At 35.9% G+C, this 21,592-nt stretch overlaps 1 protein-coding gene and 1 pseudogene across 7 annotated transcripts; one reads left to right on the top strand and one right to left on the bottom strand.

Annotated features, from left to right (window-relative positions):
• Positions 1-9,692: 9,692 nt before the first annotated feature.
• Positions 9,693-16,482, top strand: LOC125200923 (coatomer subunit gamma-like). Of its 7 annotated transcripts, none has more exons than XM_048098758.2 (10): positions 9,693-9,836; positions 10,487-10,566; positions 11,113-11,237; positions 11,323-11,417; positions 11,511-11,561; positions 11,784-11,897; positions 11,985-12,185; positions 12,276-12,380; positions 12,541-12,676; positions 12,756-12,973. In XM_048098758.2, the coding sequence occupies exons 3-10, from the start codon at positions 11,189-11,191 to the stop codon at positions 12,782-12,784; spliced, it is 780 nt and encodes a 259-aa protein (XP_047954715.1). In that variant the 5' UTR covers positions 9,693-9,836; positions 10,487-10,566; positions 11,113-11,188; the 3' UTR covers positions 12,785-12,973. The 7 variants fall into 7 exon arrangements, with proteins under 7 accessions (XP_047954715.1, XP_047954713.1, XP_088912174.1 ...); XM_048098756.2 differs by having other exon boundaries at positions 9,694-9,836; positions 11,108-11,237; XM_089056048.1 differs by lacking the exons at positions 9,693-9,836; positions 12,756-12,973 and adding an exon at positions 14,567-16,482 and having other exon boundaries at positions 9,852-10,566; positions 11,108-11,237.
• Positions 16,483-18,920: 2,438 nt separating this feature from the next.
• On the bottom strand, positions 18,921-21,306 carry LOC125196878 (subtilisin-like protease pseudogene; annotated as a pseudogene).
• Positions 21,307-21,592: the final 286 nt, after the last annotated feature.

Here is a 21,592-nt window from a genome sequence, read left to right as displayed (position 1 = left end):
TGAAAATAGACTGAAATATATTTCTATCATTGGGCATTGTAGCTGTTGTTGATGTTGTATACTCATTATAGTGAATACAATGAATAATGAAAATATTAGTAAACAAGAAGTTTTCTATTGAGTGCTAAAATTAAGTAGATAAGACAATTGGTTACTAAACATAAGTAACTATATAGAGAATGATATATCTAATTTCCCTTAACACCAAGAAATTAAGAAAATAAAATATTACCTCCTTGTTCAATTCGACAGGAATAGATTCAAGATCAGCAATGCTGCACGAAAAAAGCTTCAATATAAGAAGATAAACAAAGTAAGACGACCTAGAAATTAAGAAATAAACAAATCAAAAGGTGTGAATGACATCTTTGCCTTGGTGGTGGAACAAGGTTTTGAGTGAATCAAAAGTTGGGTTGAAAGGGCATGCATAGGTACATTCTTGATCGAGGGAGCCAAAATCAAGACGGCCGATGTGAGCGGTTGAGGTGTTGTCAATGTCGTAGCAATATCGCTCGCCACATCCTTCTCCAGATGCCATCAAGATTATGTTACCCAACTCTTTGATTGGGAGAGACCTACTCATATCTCCAATTAGTTTATCCTTAGGTATCCTACATTTAAGTGGCCAATCTCCTTCTCCCCTCATTATCCATATTAGCATATCATCCACATTATGTGTTGGGGATGTTCCTGAATCACATACAATTCTGTTGGACCCCATTGAAGCGCGGTTGCTTGATTTCCCGAATATTGTGATCAAAGGAACGAATGAGCTGCTGCCGTTGCCATTCCTCAGGATTGACAAATTTTCTCATCTCATACTCGAGGCCACAGAGCCTCAGACAGTATCGTCCAACGTGTACGATCATTGGTTGGAGACGGTCTCGTCCTACACAGCTTTCTCGAGGCTCATACTCATTCTACGAGCTCTTCATGTGAACGGTGAAAAGGCGAAAGAAATGTTGCTTAAAACTGATGATCATATGTGGCCAAGTTTAACGAATGAAGAGTGGGTGAAGGTTGAAATAGCTCTACGAGATCTGTTACTTATCGACTACGCGATGAAGAACGATGTGGACGTATCGGCATTGGCCACTTGCGAGATTCGTGATATTATTCGCGGGCTCAAGTGAGATGAAGGAAGATGGTATTTCCTTATTATGTTAGTTTCCCTTTTTATTGCTTTTATTTTGGGATATTAGAGCGTAATTTTATGCTCCTTTTCGGGTTTTATTTGTTGATTCTTTCTCGAATCGTAGGTCGAATCAACCCTAGGGTCCTTAGTTAGTCCATAAATAGGGCTTGTTTTCACTGATTCATTAATTAATGAGGATTATTATTTGCCCAATTGCGTGTTCCACAAATTACAAACCTTAGTTATGTTTCGTGTGAGTATGAACGGAGATGAAGGAAGACACATCACGGGCCTAAGAGACAGTCCAAACCAAATAAGTCGCTGTTTCCTTATTATGTTATTTTTCTTTTTTCTTTTTTTATTTTATTTTTGGGAATATTATTTTAGTACTACACTCATTTTTCCGGCAAAAATAGCATTGTCATAAATATTCAGCAAATTTTCTATTTTATATATTGATGTAAAAACAGCATAATCTTAAAATGGAAATTACTAGTTAACGTAATATATATACTGGCCTCATAATATATAAATTCATTATACTAAACATATTAAAAAATAATCAAATTGCATCACTTTTAATGTCAAAATAGGCCCACAACCAAATGAAGCCCAACTCCCTCTCTTCTCCTCCAAAATTAGGGCTCAATAAGGATATTCTCTTAATTAAAAGTTAGGTTCAACAACGTATATTAGATTCCTAGACTTCATATCTTGTTCTTCAATTCCATCAGCATCTTTCACATCGGTCACATAATCAAGTATTTCAATAGTAAAATGAACTTGATTCTTGGATAAAAAAATTGGCTGCACAGCTGAGTTCTTTCAATTCAATTAAAAAGAATTGAAAAAAGATCAGGGTGTAATATAGAGTCGAGCGCAATTATAAGATCCATTTCAGGTTTTCTTTGTGGATTCTTTCCCGAAATGCAAAAGATAGCCGAACCAACCCTAGGATCTAGATATTATAAATAGGGAACTTGTGACCTTGTCATTATTATAAACTAGTATCTAACCCCGTGCGTTGCACGGCCTATTGAATTTTCTCGTACAAAATTGAAAACATAAATTAAATAAACTATGATAAAAAAATAGAATTATATAGTTTTTTTAAATCACTAATCTAATTCAAACCAATGGCGTTAAAAAATCAAAATAGCTAATAATTTTGATTGTGTTATTAATAATTTTTGGCAATGCTGAAAAATCAAAATAGCTTTTCATGATTGTCTTGTAGATTTTTTTTAATAACGTTCAAATTTTTAATTTAATAATATTGAAATTAATTATATTGTTCATCAATCCATTTAATTACTAATGATCCTACAATATTCAATAATTTCACTAATTGAAAATTGATTTAACAATAGAAATTAGTCAAGTCCATTAATAAAAAAATAATCAAAATGCAACCAAGAAATGAAAAAATTCAACGAAAAATAGAATACAAAATCATTTATGCTCATGCAGCTCTACCCCATCGCCCATCGGCCACCATCTATCTCCAATAATAGCCTTCATCTTCTCCGCTCATCGTCTCCAACACTTTCATCGTCCTGCACCGACACCATCTTCTTAGTCATGCCAATTTTCTCATATGTAGATAAGAACTTCAAACAAAAGTCAACTACAAACACCATATTGCAATTTCGAGAAATATTTCCATTCATGAATAATGCGAACACAACTTAGCGGTTGTACTATAAAATTTCGTAAAATACTTACCAATTTCAAACCAAATTTGGCAGAGTTAATGCATTCAACCCTTGATTGATAAAGTTATGGTAGATTGTAGATCACTAAGAGAAATTAATTCCATGTCTATAGTTTCAACTATCCTCTGGTAAGAACATAACAACAAATATTAGTAACATAATAATCACACTAAAAGAATGTGTAAAATGAAGAAATATAAAAAGATACTATTGATAAAGAGCAAGAACCATACCGAAATCAAATTCGTTTTGTAGAAAATTTAGTGATGGAATAGATTATAGATAAAGGTAATGAGAAAGTGAGTAATAAGCTAGTGAATGACACATATATATAGACAAAAATTATAGAGAAGTTATAGTTTGTTAAAATTTTTATTAAATTACTATGGTTAATACAATTCCAAATAGTGTGTAAAAATGTGGCTGTTACTATGTAGTGCTTATAATTGAATACTAAGATTAAATTATAATTATTAAAAATCTGTAACTGCCAAAAATTTATTAATCTTTATGAAGAAAACTTCCACAACACATTTATCACTCTAATTAGTGTCATGGTCTATCGCATGAAATATAATTAGATGAATTAATTCAAATAATTTTTTTGATTGGTGATTAATTTGTAACAACCATATTGATAAATTGAATTAATTTTTTGGTAGACCAACCAAAATATCTACATTTTACAAAACAATCCAAAACTTATAAATATTTGCAATTAAGGTCAAAACTCGGCTTTTATATTAGTATAGATACAAAAGATAGCCGAACCAACCCTAGGATCTAGATATTATAAATAGGGAACTTGTGAGCTTGTCATTATTATACAATTAAGAAATAACAAGGGCCTTTATAATTTTTGCTTCTTTATTATATTACGCCAAAATCCATAACATTCATGTCTCCTGACCGAAATTTTTATTGCTTATACATTCTTTAAAATTTTGTACGGGATGTGAATATTTCTCAATAAAAAAAAAAAAGAAAGAAAAAGTTCGAATTCTCAATAAAAAAAAAAGAAAGAAAAAGTTCGAATAAGAACTTAAAATTGTGGAAAGTTAGCTGAATATAGTATTTAATAAAAATAAAATCATGCAATTACATTATGACTAGCCACAGTCTTTGTAAATTTTATTGAAAAGAATAAGTAATAAAATAATCATCTTATTTAATGTTCTATTATCTTCATAACATTATCCCCTTCTACTTATTTGAGAAGATGATTTGACTAATATAAGAGGGTATAATTGTCATAAGTATATTTTTTAGGTTACATTGCAAATACACCGATTTTTATTTGAACCGTTACTATATAAGCAACATGTCCAAAGTTGTTGGTTCGAAGAATTTTGCAAATGTACGTGGCATGGTAAATATCGATGACCTTATTACTTTATTTAAAAGGGATTGTTAACCATGAAGGTCAACCAAGTAAGATTAGAAAGAACCAAAGATTAAAGAAGATCAAACGAAGCACATGAATTAAACGATCTCTTACCTTGCATATACATTTTTTGTATTTTGGATATTTATTTTCACCATTTTTTACATAGTAAAAATGAAGTGAGACAATTACTTTGGGACAGATCAAAAGTAGAAAACTGGACACATATTATGGGACGAATTGAAGGGAGTACTATTCAATTGTTTTGACATTACAAATTTTGGTTTGGAATTTATCTTAATGTTATTTATTTTGTTATACAAACTTGTCACAATTTAATCACCAAGAAAAAGTATCTACGTGCAAATCGTTTTTTAACAACTAATTATGGAGTACGAATATATTCTGTTGAGAATCATCACATGATGGAAGAAGGAATCAGAAACAAAATCATCCACACAATCATTTTTTGAGCAAACAATATATTAAATCAAATACTGGATTATTAAGATATCAAATTAAATAGTATTCTATATTTCCCATAAAATTTGTGACCAATTCATCTGTTTAATTGGAATATGCTCCACTTTTTTTTTTTTTTTTTTTATCATAAGAGTATAAATGTAGTTATATTATTATAGTCTCTTCGTCCCTAAAAGTTTGTCACATTTTTTCATTTTCCGTCTATTCCATAAAATTTGTCCATTTATTTTTTCATATCCGTCCGTCCCATAAAATTTGTCCATTTATTACTTACATATTTGATGTTACTTTGGTTAGTTTTATTTAAAAAAAGTAGTCCATTTATTAATATTTCATTGAGTAAGAATTCTGATGCTCAATTTGGATGTACTTATCGAGTGAGCAAAATTTGAATAATTCCTTTAAAATTGGTTGACTCGTTGAGAGAAGTCAGCTAATCCCCATTCCATAATCCAAATGGTTGAAAAATCAAAATTGATCTTTTTCTTTTTGATTTATCATAGAAAAGTGAAAATGTAATTAGTTAGCTAATTTAGCATTTTTAGCGTGTAAGTTGTAGTCAATTTTTCCAAAATGTACCGTTAATTGAAAAAAGTAACCCTCTTTTCTCTCCTCTCCATTTTTAACAAATCACACACAAACAAACTCCATGCATGGAATATGACACAAATATTAAAACAATATATTACAATCACACACACAAACAGTGGAATCATACTACACCAAAGAAAAATAAGAGGATCACTCTATTGTAAGAGTGATATTAAGAGGATATTGCTGCAGCAACAACCTCCTCCCAGTTGTTGATTGGGCGAGGCCTAGCCAAGCAGGTTTTGCCTCCACGATGGCCCTAACGGCTTCCACCTCGGCAAGTGTACTCACCCAGTAGTTCTTGTAAGAGGCGGCCGCCTCCGCACTCTCCTTTACGGCTTTCCTCGCCGCTTCACGTTCCTCCTTCAGGTGGTATATAGCTAGCTGCCTATCTAGGTCTTCTTCTTGTTGGCGGGAGTAGTTACCTGCCATGGTTAGAATGCTTGTTGGAGGAATATGAAGAGAGAGAGTGGGGGAGGCACAACTTTATAGAGTTTAGAAAGAATATCAATTTATTATTTGGGCCTTTTAATTTGGATATTTAGTGGACTTAGTGGCTGTTCGGTTCATGAAATAAAATTGTCTTGAGATGCAGTGTAAGATACACTAAAATAGACTTTGGCTAGGATTAAATTAGTGTTATTCATAGTTGTAGAGTAGGGTGGAGAGTAGGGGGGAGAGGAGAATAATGAGGAGAGGGAGATGGACAAATTAGTAGGAGGAGGTGAGGTGAGATGGTTAGTCATGAGATTAGGTGAAAAGGAGTTCATTCAAATGGGCCGAAATAGGCCCAAATCTACAATTGTTAGCTAAAACTTGGCTGAAAATATGAAGGGAGAAGATAGTGGATTGAATTTGTAGGAGTAATTCAGATTTTAAATAAAAATATAGAAGTTTGTAATTGTTAATTTTTTAAATAAATAGAGTTTTAATTTGGGTGTTGGGTCCTACTATTATTTTGTTTTAAGATAGAATTGAATTTGAACTACTAATTTATGGACTTTTTATACTTTATATATTTTTAAATTAATTTTTTATTAAATTTATGGAGTATTATATAATTAGAATTGAGTTGACTTTGAGATAATTTATTGTTGTACAATACTTTTACTCATTTATTTATTTTTTAAGACTTCTAAACATATCGGAATAGGTTTGTGTTAAAATGACAACCCCTCTTAAAGTGACACTGTGACACCACTTATACAACAATATTATAAATGCTACTCAGCAATATTACAACCAATACACAGCAATCTATAGATTGTTGTATAATGTGTCGGATATTGTTGGACAAGAAAAATTGTTGTATAAAGAGCAACAAATTGTTGGCCGTCTTTTTCAGATTTTTTTTTGCCACGTGACAACTTATTATTCGTCCACGTATACAAATGATTGGCTGAGAATGGTGGTATGGTGTTATTTTAAAAGGTGGTGGCACCATAACATGCCCCTATCGGAATATGTATATATATATTATCATGAATTCGATTTAAATTTGGTTAAACAAAATAATAAGGGTAAAAACATCAAATAATAATTATAAAAAGTGAGACCAAAATAATGTATCTATCAAACAAATAATAATATTGCAACACATTAATCGAGATGATGTAAGGTAGGTAGGGTCACGGGAGGGAGATGAATTATTGAAGATGAGGTAAGGTAGGCTCACGGGACCTTGTAACGAAAATAAAAATAGATTCCAAAGGTTGTTTGGATTGGATATCAATTGGGTAGATATTGTATAAGTCATGCCATTTAGTTCCCAAACACAGCGGAGAGAGAGAATGATAACAAAAGGTAAAGCCATATATTCCTAAGGAAATCTATAGCAACACTCTGTATACCACTGTATCACAATGGTCCCATCTTTTTCTTCACACACAAATATTTTCATCAATTAGTTGAGTGATGGGTGAATTTCATCAAATTGGGGAAGCATCGACACTTTCCCCTTGTGTATTTTTTGAGTATGCGTCTGTATGTATGTGTGTACGACAGAAGAGAGAGAGATCAAAATAGCATTGTGAGAACAGATTCATAAAACAGTGATACAAATTAAATTGAGTGCTGGAAGGACTGTGGCGTATATTAAAAATTATTAGAGTACTATTTTAAAGTCATAATGTCATTCAGAATTTTAGTTAATAGTATATTTATTATAGTCTTGGCCCAATAGCATGTATTATTAACAAATAAATATGGCAATAAATTTGATTTGACAATGCACCCTTATTTTTTATAATTATGTACCTAGGGAAGGAAGCAAATATTAATTCGCTAATTAGCAACAAATCTGATTTGAGATTTCATAGTTTATCTATAATCTTAGTCGTATCATATCCTATTTAATTAACTTTTGTAATATAATGCGTATCTTATCCTATTCGAACTAGGAAACGATATAAATTATATTTTTATTAATTTGACAATGCCACGAATAAAGCTACTACAATGTACTCATTCATGCGGTATAATTAAATTTACTCAATAAATCTGTAATCAATAAATCTTTTGAGTGTGTACTGCTAATTAAATTTGTATACCTCTAGCTTTAAACTCGATACCATTATGATGAATTGAAAATGATTATATTTTCATTAAATTAGGTTTATAACTTAATAATCCTTGGCGTTTTAGCCTTGAAAACTGGAAGTATAAAATTTACTCTATGAGTAGTATAAAATTTAGTTCATAAATATTATGTTAAGTATTGATAAAATTTAGGGGTGTCGAAATGGGTACCCCAAACCCGATTTTTCCGGTACCCGTTTACTACCCAAGCCCGACCCATTTGATTTTACGGGAATCTCGATACCCTTTCCCGCACCCTTAATATAATTAATTTAAATATGAGACATTAATTTATATTCGGCCCATCTTGATCCCACTTCTCCGACCACCAATCGCCACGGATCGTATTCGTGGAAGTTTAAAAAATCATATCATAATTAAATAGTTTATTTTCTACTTAAATATTTATTCTTAAAGTTATCTACTCCTTACAAGCCACTGATTATTTACCGATAAAAAAATATTTACGGATGTCTGATTGTAATGAGTCCAATTATGCATCCATTAGTAAGAAAAATATTTACGGATGTCTGATTATAATATCTCAACATTACAAAAAAATTAAACATGCAGAGGTGCTTTTTTTTCAATTTCATGAATTTAGAACATTATATTCATTGATTGCATCAAAAATATAATATAGTAATAAATTAATGATTATTTTTTAAGATATCAACTGATTATTGGATCTTTAAATATAACAAAAAAATAATACTCCAGACTTTTTCTAGGATACCTGCACGTAAATATATAAACTTTTATCAAATTCAAGTACACCAGCTTTGAAACTTTGAAATCCGACGGCAAATTATTAAACTATTGATTTGTTCTGAATTTCGCAATTAATAACAATTTTGCTGTTAACATGACTTAATATAAACTATTCTTCAACTATGAAATTACTCCCCCCGTTTCCTCATAGTTGAGACAAAAATTTTCGGCACAAAATTTAAGAGATTGTTTAATAATGTGTTAAATAAATAGATAAAAAATATGAAAGAGGGAAAAAGTAAGAGAGAGTAATAAAAAGTGAATAAAGTAAGAGAAAGTAAAGTTAGAGGCGGAGCTAGGATTGTAGATGAAAGGGGACAAAATTATATTTGGAGAAAAGTTTAAGAATTAGAAAAGGGGCAAATATAAGTAAATTTTAAAATTTTTGCAAAAATGGATAATAAAATAGTATATTTAAACATATTTGAAGAGGGGCATTTGCCCCATTCTCTTATAGGGTTGCTCCGCCCCTGAGTAAAGTAACCTTGAGAAAAAGTGTTACTACCGTATATAAAATTGAATCAACTATGAGGAAACTTTCAAATATAGAAAAATGACACAAGTATACGAGAGAACAGAGGGAGTATTTAATTTAGTATAAAATGATATTATTTAATTGCATATATAAAACATGACGTGATTTTGGTTGACGTCTGATATGTAAGCTAAGCTATGTCAACGCTGTAATATTAATTTGTTGTAAAATCAAATTAAATTAACAGTTCTATCATCTACAGTTGGATTTTAAATATTTTAAGCAAAATTTGATGAAAGTTTATGCAAATTATCCGTTACAAGGAAAGTTGAAAAAAGAATTACGACTAATATCGTGAAATTTTAAAGTAATAACTAAAAATTTTTAATTACAACGCCAATCTAAATTTTATAGAGTTTACCAAAATTATTTCCCAGCCCACACCATTTAAATGTGTGTTAATCGGCTCAAATATTTAAATCTAATGTTTATTATCAATTGTATGCCCCACTATTGAAAATTTTGTCCAGAATTTATAAATTTTCAAAAAAGGTACTAGTCAAAACTAGCCTTTCATATATGTTGAATACAGCTAATGAATTAAAATATGATAGTGATGTTATTTTCCGTCGTTCACTTCTATTCGTCCAAACTCCAGCCGAGCCGCCGCCGTCTACCTCAATACCGGCTGTTTATATCTCCCTGGTAAACAATAGACATTGAATTGTCATTCACAATTTTTTCTGTTTAATTCAGCATCTGCATTCAGAAATTTCAATATTCTATACTCAAATTCAGAAACTAAATGGAGCGATAATTGGGGATAATTTGAACTATATGTTTATTTGTATTAGGTTTTGAATCGATTGAAACCGCTGTGATCTAGTTCATTTCTGTGCTTTTTCTTTCTTTTTCTTATTTTCAATTTAATGTAAGTGGATGGAGTATTGTGCTTGTGATTAGTGTAAGCTACTAGGATTCTTGAAGTTTGTCGACAAAAATTAGTTATTTTATTATTATTAGATAATGGTCTCTCTTGCTCTTTTGTTCATATGTATATATATCCATATCTAATGTCCTGGATCATTTTGTTTCTGGACATCTTGTTTAACCTAGGGAACAGATCTTGCGACACATATAGATTCTTAATTAATAAACTTTCTGCTACTTTAATCCTGCCTATATATTTCCTTAGTCAAAACTTGTGGTTTTTTCATAATAGTCTAATTGTTTCGATGTTAAACATATAGAATGTTTCACTATATGGCATGAAGTTGGGCCAAGAAACAGATGTATATATTGTTATTGAGCTCCAGATTGGAACAGACACCCCTGTTTTCTCTGATTTTGCACAGGTAAATTTGTCATGAAGCTCCCAACAGTTGGGATGAATTGATAATTGGTGTAACCACCTAACCGGTCTTATTGTTCTAACGTAAGCTTTACTCTTCTTTTTGTGTTTCTCTTCTTTTCAGATTTTTTTTTTCATCTATGGTGAGATTCTTGATCAACAACAAAATTTCATTTCTGTTATTTAGTTTTTATCTTTTTAGTTTCTTGTACAAGCTTATATCGATAAGAGATTAAGCTGTAATTAGATTCCTTGTGTTTATCTCCTCATGATATTATGTATAAGCTTATCTTCCTAAGAGACTAGGCTCTAATTAGATTTACTGTGATTATCTCCTCAAGATATTAGGCTTTAAATTTCAAGTTGAGTTTATGTAGGATTCAATCAATAGGTTTACTGGGTTTATATCGTCAAGATATCATGCATTTCTTGTGTTTATCTCCGTATGAGATTAAGCTCTAATTGAATTTCTTGTGTTTATCTCCTCAAGATATTAGGATTTAGTTTTCAAGTTGAGTTTATGTAGGATTTGATCACTATCATATAAATAGGTGGAGTGTTGTTCAAGTGTTGAATAAATTACTTTGTTTGATATGTTTAAACTGTCTCCAAATGTTTCGGGCAGAGAAGTGGCAGATTGTGCTCGTACAACTTGCATATGGGTTTTGGCCTTGCTCTCTGAGAGTGTCAGTATAAATTGAATACAATGCGGCGGCTGATTGTGAATAGAGGCGATGATTGTTCCACTAAAAAAGGTCGAAATATATCGTTTGGATTTCGATTTTGTTCGTTTTATTTTTTATAGGAAAACTAAATTTTGAATGTTTTGATGCTTCCCAGATTACTCTTGGTTCATGGCTATTGAGAAACATGCTGTTATAACTGAAGTGGGGGGTTTTGGTGATCCCCAATTTGACAAAACAAGATGTTTGCAAGTAAAGTACTTTTTTCAGCACGGTCAAATTTAATACAATTACAACAGTTTTTGTTAAAATTGTATAATTTTTTTCGGTTTCTATGTGCTCTAGATAAACAAAAAGCTTTTGTATCTTCTCAATCATGGTGAAGCATTCACACAGGTCTCTCTCTCTCTCTCTCAACTTTGATATTCGAATTAGTTCCATTTTGTTATTGGGCAATTGAGATTCATGAAACCTGGGAACTATTTATGACCGTGTTACATATCTAACTGCACAAAATATTCCAACGGACTAGAGGTTTTCAATTTTCACATATTCGTGAGAAAGTAGCATGTGATATGATTTGGATAGTATTTGAGTTTAGTGTAATATGTTTTGTAGAGTGAAGCTGCAGCTTTACTTTCTTCTGCTGTTAATCTGTATCGTTTCCAAGATGTTCATTTGAGAAGAATGTTTCATCTAATTGCAAGGGATCTTTGCCCTATTGCAAATGAGGTTTGCATTTCCTCTTTCTGTTTTTACATTTAAATGTTTCTCTTCTACCTAGTTAGGGGCTTATTTTTTTCTATTTTTAATGGAAAGGTTCCTCTGGTCACTAGTTTGTTGCTTAAAGACGTCGACACCGACAATGTTGCATATCGGGCAAATGTTATCCGTTTGCTATGTCAAATTACAAATGACACATCGTTAAGCCAAGTTTTGAAATGCCTCAAGGAGGCTAGATGTGACGGCAATCCTATGGTTGAAAATGCATCCTTTGTGTGTGCAATCAATATGCTAAAGGTATTATTACATCATATTTGAGGAAGTACAAAAGTATTACCTAGCTAGTAGTTGAAGTATTTATAGTGTTATAATTGTTTATTCTTGTAGAGAGATCCAAGGATGGCCATCAAACTCGAACAAGTATACCCTAGACCAACTGATTTTAGAACAGGAAAACACATTCAGTTCCATTCCATATATCTAGACTATGTGGTAAGAAGATGTTTCAATGGGTTATCATTGATGGCACTATTCTTGATTTGTTGCTCATTTTCATGTCTATATACATAAATATGCATGTATATATAGCTGGTACATGATGCATCATCATTGGGGTCGGTCCGTTGGATTTACATGTTACATGAGCTTGCAGATGGGACCAGTACGTCGTCAAGAGTGCATTATCATGAAAGTGGGTTGTGTTGACGACCTTTATATGGACGAGCGTCTTGTCATTCTGGTCTTCATCGCCATTGGGGGCTTGCATCCTGGCTCGGGGTATTACTCAGGTATTGCATCGTTGCTAGTCTAAAAATAATGTTGATGGTATTGTCGCAAGTGCTGATATATATAGATTGAGATATGTAGGATACACAAGCTTGCTCTTCCCTCGATAAATATACTACAGACAGATACATACTATTATGTATCAATGATAAAGATGAAATGGTGGCCATAGAAGGATTCCTGTCTATGTGTATGTGTATGTGTACCGTGTATTAAGAATGTAAGATCAATTATTAATTGAGTTGGGATACTTCTAGGGTGGGAATACGGGTATCCGTGGATATCCGACCCGAAAATCATCTAAATGTCTATCCAAAACCCCACCCGATATATTTTCCGGTACTCCAATACCCGCCCCAATATCTAGAACCGTAATAATTTTGTGGATCGCTGACCCAATCTTCTTCATCTGATTGGCGGCTTTGATCACCTTCTGTAGAGGCTCTGCTTCGTTGTACGATGTTCCACCCAATGATATATACCTGAGAATTTAGAGGGGGCGAAACTGGCTGCTAAAGCTAAATAACCGTTTAAAACGCATATATAGACATTTTATCAGCGTTCTTAGACGTTCCGGTCATTGGCCACGGAACAAAGCAAACTGAAAACACTACTAAGACAAGAATTGGAATCCTGTATAAAACCATTCCTGTCCTTCTGGAGTGTGGAAACCTTCGATGTCATCTCATAGGATAATTGAGTTGCATCCAAAACAGCCTTCCTCAAGTTTTCTGTTGCAACGGTCGTGTCTCCGGTGTTGACCATCTCCTGGATGGTCCTAAGGAGGAACATTGCGATAGCTCCACATTTTCCGTTTTCATGGTGGCTGCTGTCGACAAGCCGTTGCATCATTGATACGGCTCGAAGCACCACCTTGTTGACGCCATGCGGTATGGCGTCCGCCGGAAGAAGCGCCATGGCATTCTTGACTGTGTTTTCTTCTACGTAACCACACGTTACGTAGAGTTCGAACAATTCTTCATTACCGTTCTCTGCAACAAAATTACAAAACAAAAAATAACTTACATGTTTGATTCTAAGCTTGAAAATAAAAATCTTTGCATGAAAAAGCTGAAGAATTACCTACAGTTGCCATTAAAATTCTTGAAACTTTAGGTGTGAATGCGTAGTTATCATTCAAAAGCACTCAATTTAACACATTGAATTACCACAAACAGAAATAGAGTTTAGATGGCAAAATAATAATTGAGAAGATGGGGGTCTAAATGTCTATCCAAAATCCGAACCCGAAAATCATCTAAATGTCTATCCAAAACCCAACCCGATATATTTTCGGGTACTCCAATACCCTCCCCGTGTATCCATACCCGACGTATCGGGTACCCAAATACCCGACTCTTTACATGTGTTAATTACTAATAAAAAAAAATCAAATTTTATATATCAATATAAATCTAGAATTATTTAAATTGACTAATATTAGTCAATTTAATATTTCTTGATTTATATTGATATATAAAATTTGATTTTTTTATATTAGTTATTAACACATGTAAAGAGTCGGATATTTGGGTACCCGATACGTCGGGTATGGATACACGGGGCGGGTATTGGAGTACCCGAAAATATATCGGGTTGGGTTTTGGATAAACATTTAGATGATTTTCGGGTTTGGGTTTTGGATAGACATTTAGACCCTCATCTTCTCAATTATTATTTTGCCATCTAAACTCTATTTCTGTTTGTGGTAATTCAATGTGTTAAATTGAGTGCTTTTGATTGATAACTACGCATTCACACCTAAAGTTTCAAGAATTTTAATGGCGACTGTAGGTAATTCTTCAGCTTTTTCATGCAAAGATTTTTATTTTCAAACTTAGAATCTAACATGTCAGTTATTTTTTGTTTTGTAATTTTGTTGCATAGAACAGTAATGAAGAATTGTTCGAACTCTACGTAACGTGTGGTTACGTAGAAGAAAACACAGTCAAGAATGCCATGGCGCTTCTTCCGGCGGACGCCAAACCGCATGGCGTCAACAAGGTGGCGCTTCGAGCCGTATCAATGATGCAACGGCTTGTCGACAACGGCCACCATGAAATCGGAAAACGTGGAGCTATCGCGATGTTCCTCCTTAGGACCATCCAGGAGATGGTCAACACTGGAGAAACGATTGTTGCAATAGAAAACTTGAGGAAGGCTGTTTTGGATGCAACTCAATTATCCGATGAGATGACATCGAAGGTTTCCACACTCCAGAAGGACAAGGAATGGTTTTATACCAGGATTCCAATTCTTGTCTTTATAGTGTTTTCGGTTTGCTTTGTTATGTGGCCAATGACCGGAACATCTAAGAACGCCGATAAAATGTCTATATATGCGTTTTTAAACGGTTATTTGGCTTTAGCAGCCAGTTTCGCCCCCTCTATATTCTCAGGTATATATCATTGGGTGGAATGTCGTACAACGAAGCAGTTAGAGCCTCTACAAAAGGTGATCAAAGCCGCCAAACAGATGAAGAAGATTGGGACAGCGATCCACAAAATTATTACGGTTCTGGATATTGGGGCGGGTATTGGAGTACCCAAAAATATATCGGGTGAGGTTTTGGATAGACATTTAGATGATTTTCGGGTCGGATACCCGGATTCCCACCCTAGAAGTATCCCAACTTTAATAATTGATCTTACATTCTTAATACACGGTACACATACACATACACATAGACCGGAATCCTTCTATGGCCACCATTTTATCTTTATCATTGATACATAATAGTATGTATCTGTCTGTAGTATATTTATCGAGGGAAGAGCGAGCTTGTGTATCCTACATATCTCAATCTATATATATCAGCACTTGCGCCAATACCATCAACATTATTTTTAGACTAGCAACAGTGCAATACCTGAGTAATAACCCGAGCCAGGATGCAAGCCCCCAATGGCGATGAAGACCAGAATGAATGCCCAGAAATAGGACACATCTGAACAAGACGCTCGTCCATATAAAGGTCGTCAACACAACCCACTTTCATGATAATGCACTCTTGACGACGTACTGGTCCCATCTGCAAGCTCATGTAAATCCAACGGACCGACCCCAATGATGATGCATGATGTACTAGCTATATATATATATATGCATAGTTATGTATATGGATGTCGAGACTGAGACCGCACAAGTAAGAAAGGTAGTCTTGGGGCTGGATGTCGTAGACAAGTCCGGGATCTTGAGCTCTTGATGGATTCACATGCCCTGATCCCGTGGCAAAGATGTCAGCCGGGAGGAACCTCTCGTCCTCAATTGGATTGCCAGCGAGGTTCACGTCGTCTGCAATGGTCATGATGGCCGACTTGATTGCAGAGGGAGACCAATCAGGATGTATGCTCTTGAGCAGATCCGCCAGGCCGCTCTGGTGCGGGCACGCCATTGAGGTACCGGAAATTATGTTGAATGTGGATTCTGTGTTGGTGTTGCCTTCGACGGAAATGTGCCATGCTGCAAGAATATTAACTTCGGGGCCTAAAATGTCGGGTTTCACGATTCCAGGGGTTGGTATGCTAGGACCCCTGGAAGAAAATGAAGCGACGACTGGTGCACGCTCATCACCAATCACGGTACCTTGGGAAGAAATAGTGGCGGTGGGTGTTGCCGTTGATTTTATGTAAGCTTTGTGATATATCTATAGAATATCTCCTATATTTCTATTGTTATTTTATCATATCTTTTCCATATCATTATTATCTTATTCACCAAGTTAGGTTATTCATAGGAGTATTATAAATAGGACCTTGTTATTCTCATTATTCAATCAAGAAATACAATTACCTCTATCTTATTTTTATCGCTTATTTCAATTCGGTATTGATCTTGGTTTGATCGACGGGCAAAGCTCCCGCGACTACCTCATCAACCTTTTATCCCTCCGATGATTCTGTGACGTCGGAATCTTTTTAAGAGATCATCTCTTAACAATTGGTGATTCCATTTTCGAACTCATGGCTGGAGTCAATCTTCCTTCATGGTCGGAGATATCGCAAGCATCTGATGGCTTGCAATTGACTTCAACAGCAGCAACGTGGGAGAGTATTCTCGCTAGGTTGGTCAGAATCGAGTCCCGATTGCTTGAGCATGGGCATAGGGCAGCATCCACGCGCCCTCCATCGCGCCCGGAACCTGACCCACCGGGCGGACCTCTACTGTAAGCCGTCTCACAGCCGCAATTCCAGATCCCCTACTACCAGCCGCCACCACCGTTCATTGCACAGCGGAGACCGAAAACTTGCTGGGACCCACCGAGCAGTCGGATGCTTTCGGAGTTCCCCCAGTATGATCAACCACCAACACGCCCAATCTCTTGTTTGGATCGGCCGGATGGTCATGCATTCTATCACCAACATGGGTACCAGAATTGGCAGCCATCGTCGCCACCGGAATACGCGATTCCACGATCTGTTTTCATGACACCGGACTACTACAGTCCTCCCGTTGGACAGCAGCCCTGCACTGGGAAGCTCCCACTCGGCTGGCCACAACCACCCCCGCAACACTCACCGTCCTGCTGGTGGCCAACATCCGCACCGCTACCCAATGGGTTTGTGTGGCCAACATCCGCACCGCTACCCAATGGGTTTGTTGAATTCCAACATTTGCCGCTCCCGCTGCAGCATGCCCAATTTCAGATTTTCGCTGAACCTATCTCCGATTCCAGTGACGTAGAGATGCCGATCAGGTAGGAGGTTCGGACAAAAGAATTGCCTCCGGTCAGGATCACAAGCGCGAGGAGGAACAAGTTCAAGGGCCGTTTGAGTGCTCAATGCAACTGAATGCTTTTCCAATCAAGGTTCTTCACGCTAAGGTTGATTTGGGTAATTTCATGGGGGTCAACACGTCAATGGAATTATTGAGTGATTCATCACATGTTAAGAATGCTACAAATATGGATCATCGTTCAACATCACTCAGCGCTGATGCCCGGTTGATTTCTCCGCACAATGACACTTTGTGTTTGGTCATTCATGGACGCATTCACAAGATTTCAGAACTGAAATGTCATGTCCATAAGGGTCACCCCTTTGTGATTTTTTATGGGAATAATGAAGGAAGTGGTTCAATTATTCGGCTTGATCCAGGAGGAGTTATCTCGCCAAAGCTGGTGTTTTCGACTCTCTTCATTGTGTCGTGGTTCCCACCTTGAGGAAAAGGTGGATTTTAACCGTGAGGGAGTTGATACGGATATATCTTAGAATATCTCCCATATCTCTATTGTTATTTTATCATGTCTTTTCCATATCATTATTATCTTATTCACCAAGTTAGGTTATTCATAGGAGTATTATAAATATGACCTATGGTAAATTTTAAATGTGACTCTTAAACTGGGACGGATGGAAATGACAAAATAAGACTCTTAAACTGGGACGGAGGGAGTATGTTGTAAATTGAATATTGTGATTAATTAAATTTCATTTTATGAAGAATATTTTTTAATCAGTAGTTACGCTTATTATTTTTATTGAATAAAATATTTTAAAAACTTTCAATTTGTATGAAAAAAAGAACTTTGAAATGGAAAATTTTGGGCCAAAATGAAGAGAATGAATTCTCCACCTTGATGAAGGGTAGAAAAGTGTAGATAATATTTCCCTTGTTGAGCTTGGTTAGATTTGATCCCTTTTGTTAAATCCTTTGAGTTGGTCTATAAGATATTGATCTGAGCTTGAAATTGGTGCATATTGTTTTTTCAGGTAAGCCCAAATCATGTTGTGCTGTACTATATTTTTCGTATGGCACAACACAAGGATGAGTTAAGTTGATTATGGGAAAATAAAGTAAAATAATAAAATGAAGAAAAAGAAGTTATCTTTCCACTTAATCCATCTCCCATTGTTCCTTCAGTCTTTCCTTATCCCGCATAATCTATCACACTTTCTACTTCAACCCCCAACTTAACTGAGTTACGATTGTTAATTACAACTTTTTCCTTATTAAATTGAAATTTAACTTAGTGGTGTAAAAATGGAAAATGGTGGATAGTGAAATTCATTTTAATTAATTAAAAGTAAACCTGAGTGATTGGTATGAAAAAAGATGTTACAATATGGGTCATATGTTGAGCTATGTAAAAACTACAATGACAGGTTCTTGGCTTATGACATGACATGAGAAAAGTAAGCACCAGATGACATGACGAGAGGTCGAAACGCTGATGCGAAGATAGTTGCGCAAAGCTGGTTGGAGGAGAACTAGCTAGTTTCAAAACCATAGTTTGTTTAATTATGATTGGGAGAAGAAATAATCAACTTTTAAATATTTATATTTCATATTTAATGTGAAAATACAATAGCCTTATTTATAATAATATGCATTCCAGGAAAGAACCGACCCCGAATGAAGCTGATAATTCAGCTGGACTTGATACATGACATGTAGTAATTAAACTAAGGACTCGATACGTAAACAGTCATGGATGGCAGCGCCTGCATGTGAATCAAATTTATACTAGTAGTATAAATTTGAAATTATTAGCATCCATAGATGGTTGGTTTCAAGACAAACGAACCACAATAGGGCTCCGAACAGAATGATTGGGAGAGGTCCATTTCAAGAATCCTTGGAAGAAATCGGTATTCGGAGTGAGTCGGCTGAATGTAACCTTGTACTGCAGTTTCTGTTCTGTCTCGGAGAAGTTGAGCATGGCGGGCTCCACACTAACTTCAACTCCGTTAGGTGGGGAAATCTCCACCTCGTATGACAAGTCAGGGTCCCCTAAGTTGATCTGCCACTGAAAATGATAGAGAATGAAGGATAGTTTAGCTCTGCTTCCGCTATCTTGGATTCGACTGCACAATTCACCCTCCTATGTAGAAACCGCTCCACTTGGCGGTCCGTGTAGCCGAGACCGCACAAGTAAGAAAGGTAGTCTTGGGGCTGGATGTCGTAGACAAGTCCGGGATCTTGAGCTCTTGATGGATTCACATGACCTGATCCCGTGGCAAAGATGTCGGCCGGGAGGAACCTCTCGTCCTCAATTGGATTACCAACGAGGTTCACATCGTCTGCAGTGGTCATAATGGCGGACTTGATTGCAGCAGGAGACCAATCGGGATGCACGCTCTTGAGCAGAGCCGCCACACCGCTCAGGTGCGGGCACACCATTGAGGTACCGGAAATTATGTTGAATGTCGATTCTGTGTTGGTGTTGCCTTCGACGGAAGTGTGCCATGCTGCCAGAATATTAACTCCGGGGCCTAAAATATCGGGTTTCACGATTTCAGGGGTTCGTATATGCTAGGACCCCTGGAAGAAAATGAAGCGACGACTGGTGCACACTCATCACCAATCACAGTACCTTGGGAAGAAATCGTGGCGGTGGGTGTTGCCGTTGAACTTATGTAAGCTTTGATCTTCAATCCCGTGGCATAGCTGAAATGTATTGTTGGCACACCGATGGTTAAAACTTGAATGGTGTTTCCATGTGTCTCATTGTTTATGAGAATCACACCGGCAACGCCACTTGGAATTACTTTTGTTCTGTCATCCTCACACACAACTATCTTACCTCGGATGTCGTTTTCTCTGCAGTCGGGCGCATAGACAAGCGGGAAGAGCTTTCGTGGAAAGTCATAAACTGATTCACCATCCACCTGTTGATTGTTTCCTAGCCCTGCTTTTGCACTCAATTTTCTGTCCAACGTGCTTGCTCCAACCGTCAGAACCCAAGGTGCCCAGTGGCCCACAGATGAGGGAAGAGGCCCTTCGTTTCCAGCAGAGAAGCTAAGGAAGATACCCTTCTCCATCGCTCTGAATGCACTAATTGCATAATAATCATCATACAAGTTTTTAATTTTTGTTGCATCGTTATAGCCTATAGATATCAACAGCACGTCGACTCCATCTTCAATTGCTGCATCCATTCCAGCAAGGAAAGTTGCATCTCCTCCGCCACCATTCTTTAGCACTTTGTATATGGCTAAATGAGCAAGTGGTGCAATGCCAGCAGCAGTGCCGTTAGCCTTGCCAAAAAGATTTGCGCCTTGTACAAAGCGTCCAGCAACAGTGCCCGCAGTGTGAGTTCCATGGCCAGTATCGTCAAGGGGGCTCTGCTCCCCGTAGTTAAAGGTCCTTGCTCCAATAATTTTGTTGTTGCAGGCTGTGTCGCTGAATTGACAATCGCCCTTCCACTTAGCTGGTGGAGGTGGCATTCCTTCGTCGCTGAAGGAAGGATGCTCAGGCATCACTCCACTGTCCAGCACGCCAATAATCACACCTTTACCATAATTAGAGTCTTCCCACAACCCCATATTCTGGTGCAACCCCAAGAAATTGGGAGAATGTGTCGTTTGCACGGACATCAATTTCTGGGGCTGTGCTGGGATGAATCCTTTCTTCTCCATTTCTTTCACATGGTCGGGTGAAAGCTTAGCTGCAAATCCCTTCAACACGTGGCGGTATGAGTAAACGAGTTGCGCCTCATCTTCACTCGAACTTGTTGTGGTAGCCGGTAGAAAAGAGCGGTACCAGCTCTCCAGATCTTTCGATTCAGAAGCAACATGTGCATCAGCACTCAACATGGACTATTTTTATTTGGTATCTGAGATGCAAATAAGGGCAGGCTAGTGATGCACAACAAGCAAACAATAATGATAGTAGAAGATAGGTGTGCCATTTTTAAATTTTGTTGTGTCGATTATGAATTCATTACTTATCCTCCGATTTGCTCATTTCTATCATTTCCGACCTTGCTTGTCTTTAGTATACTCGTACAAAAACGATCTGATTTAACCTTATTAAAAACGATCTGATTAACTGTTTTGTATACTCGTACTTTTGCAAGTTTATAAATCACTACAGTTTTACATTTTTTTTCCTTAACATTATGCAGATATACTACTTATTTCTTTAGTCCAAATAATTAAGCCAATCTAACATTGTTGAAGACTAAATTGTAGGAA

The sequence above is a fragment of the Salvia hispanica genome, chromosome 4 (assembly GCF_029641045.1).
Source record: "Salvia hispanica isolate PSC_SH4W2 chromosome 4, Shi_PSC_v1, whole genome shotgun sequence".
Lineage (NCBI taxonomy): Eukaryota > Viridiplantae > Streptophyta > Magnoliopsida > Lamiales > Lamiaceae > Salvia > Salvia hispanica.
This window is presented reverse-complemented; position numbering and strand designations above follow the sequence as displayed.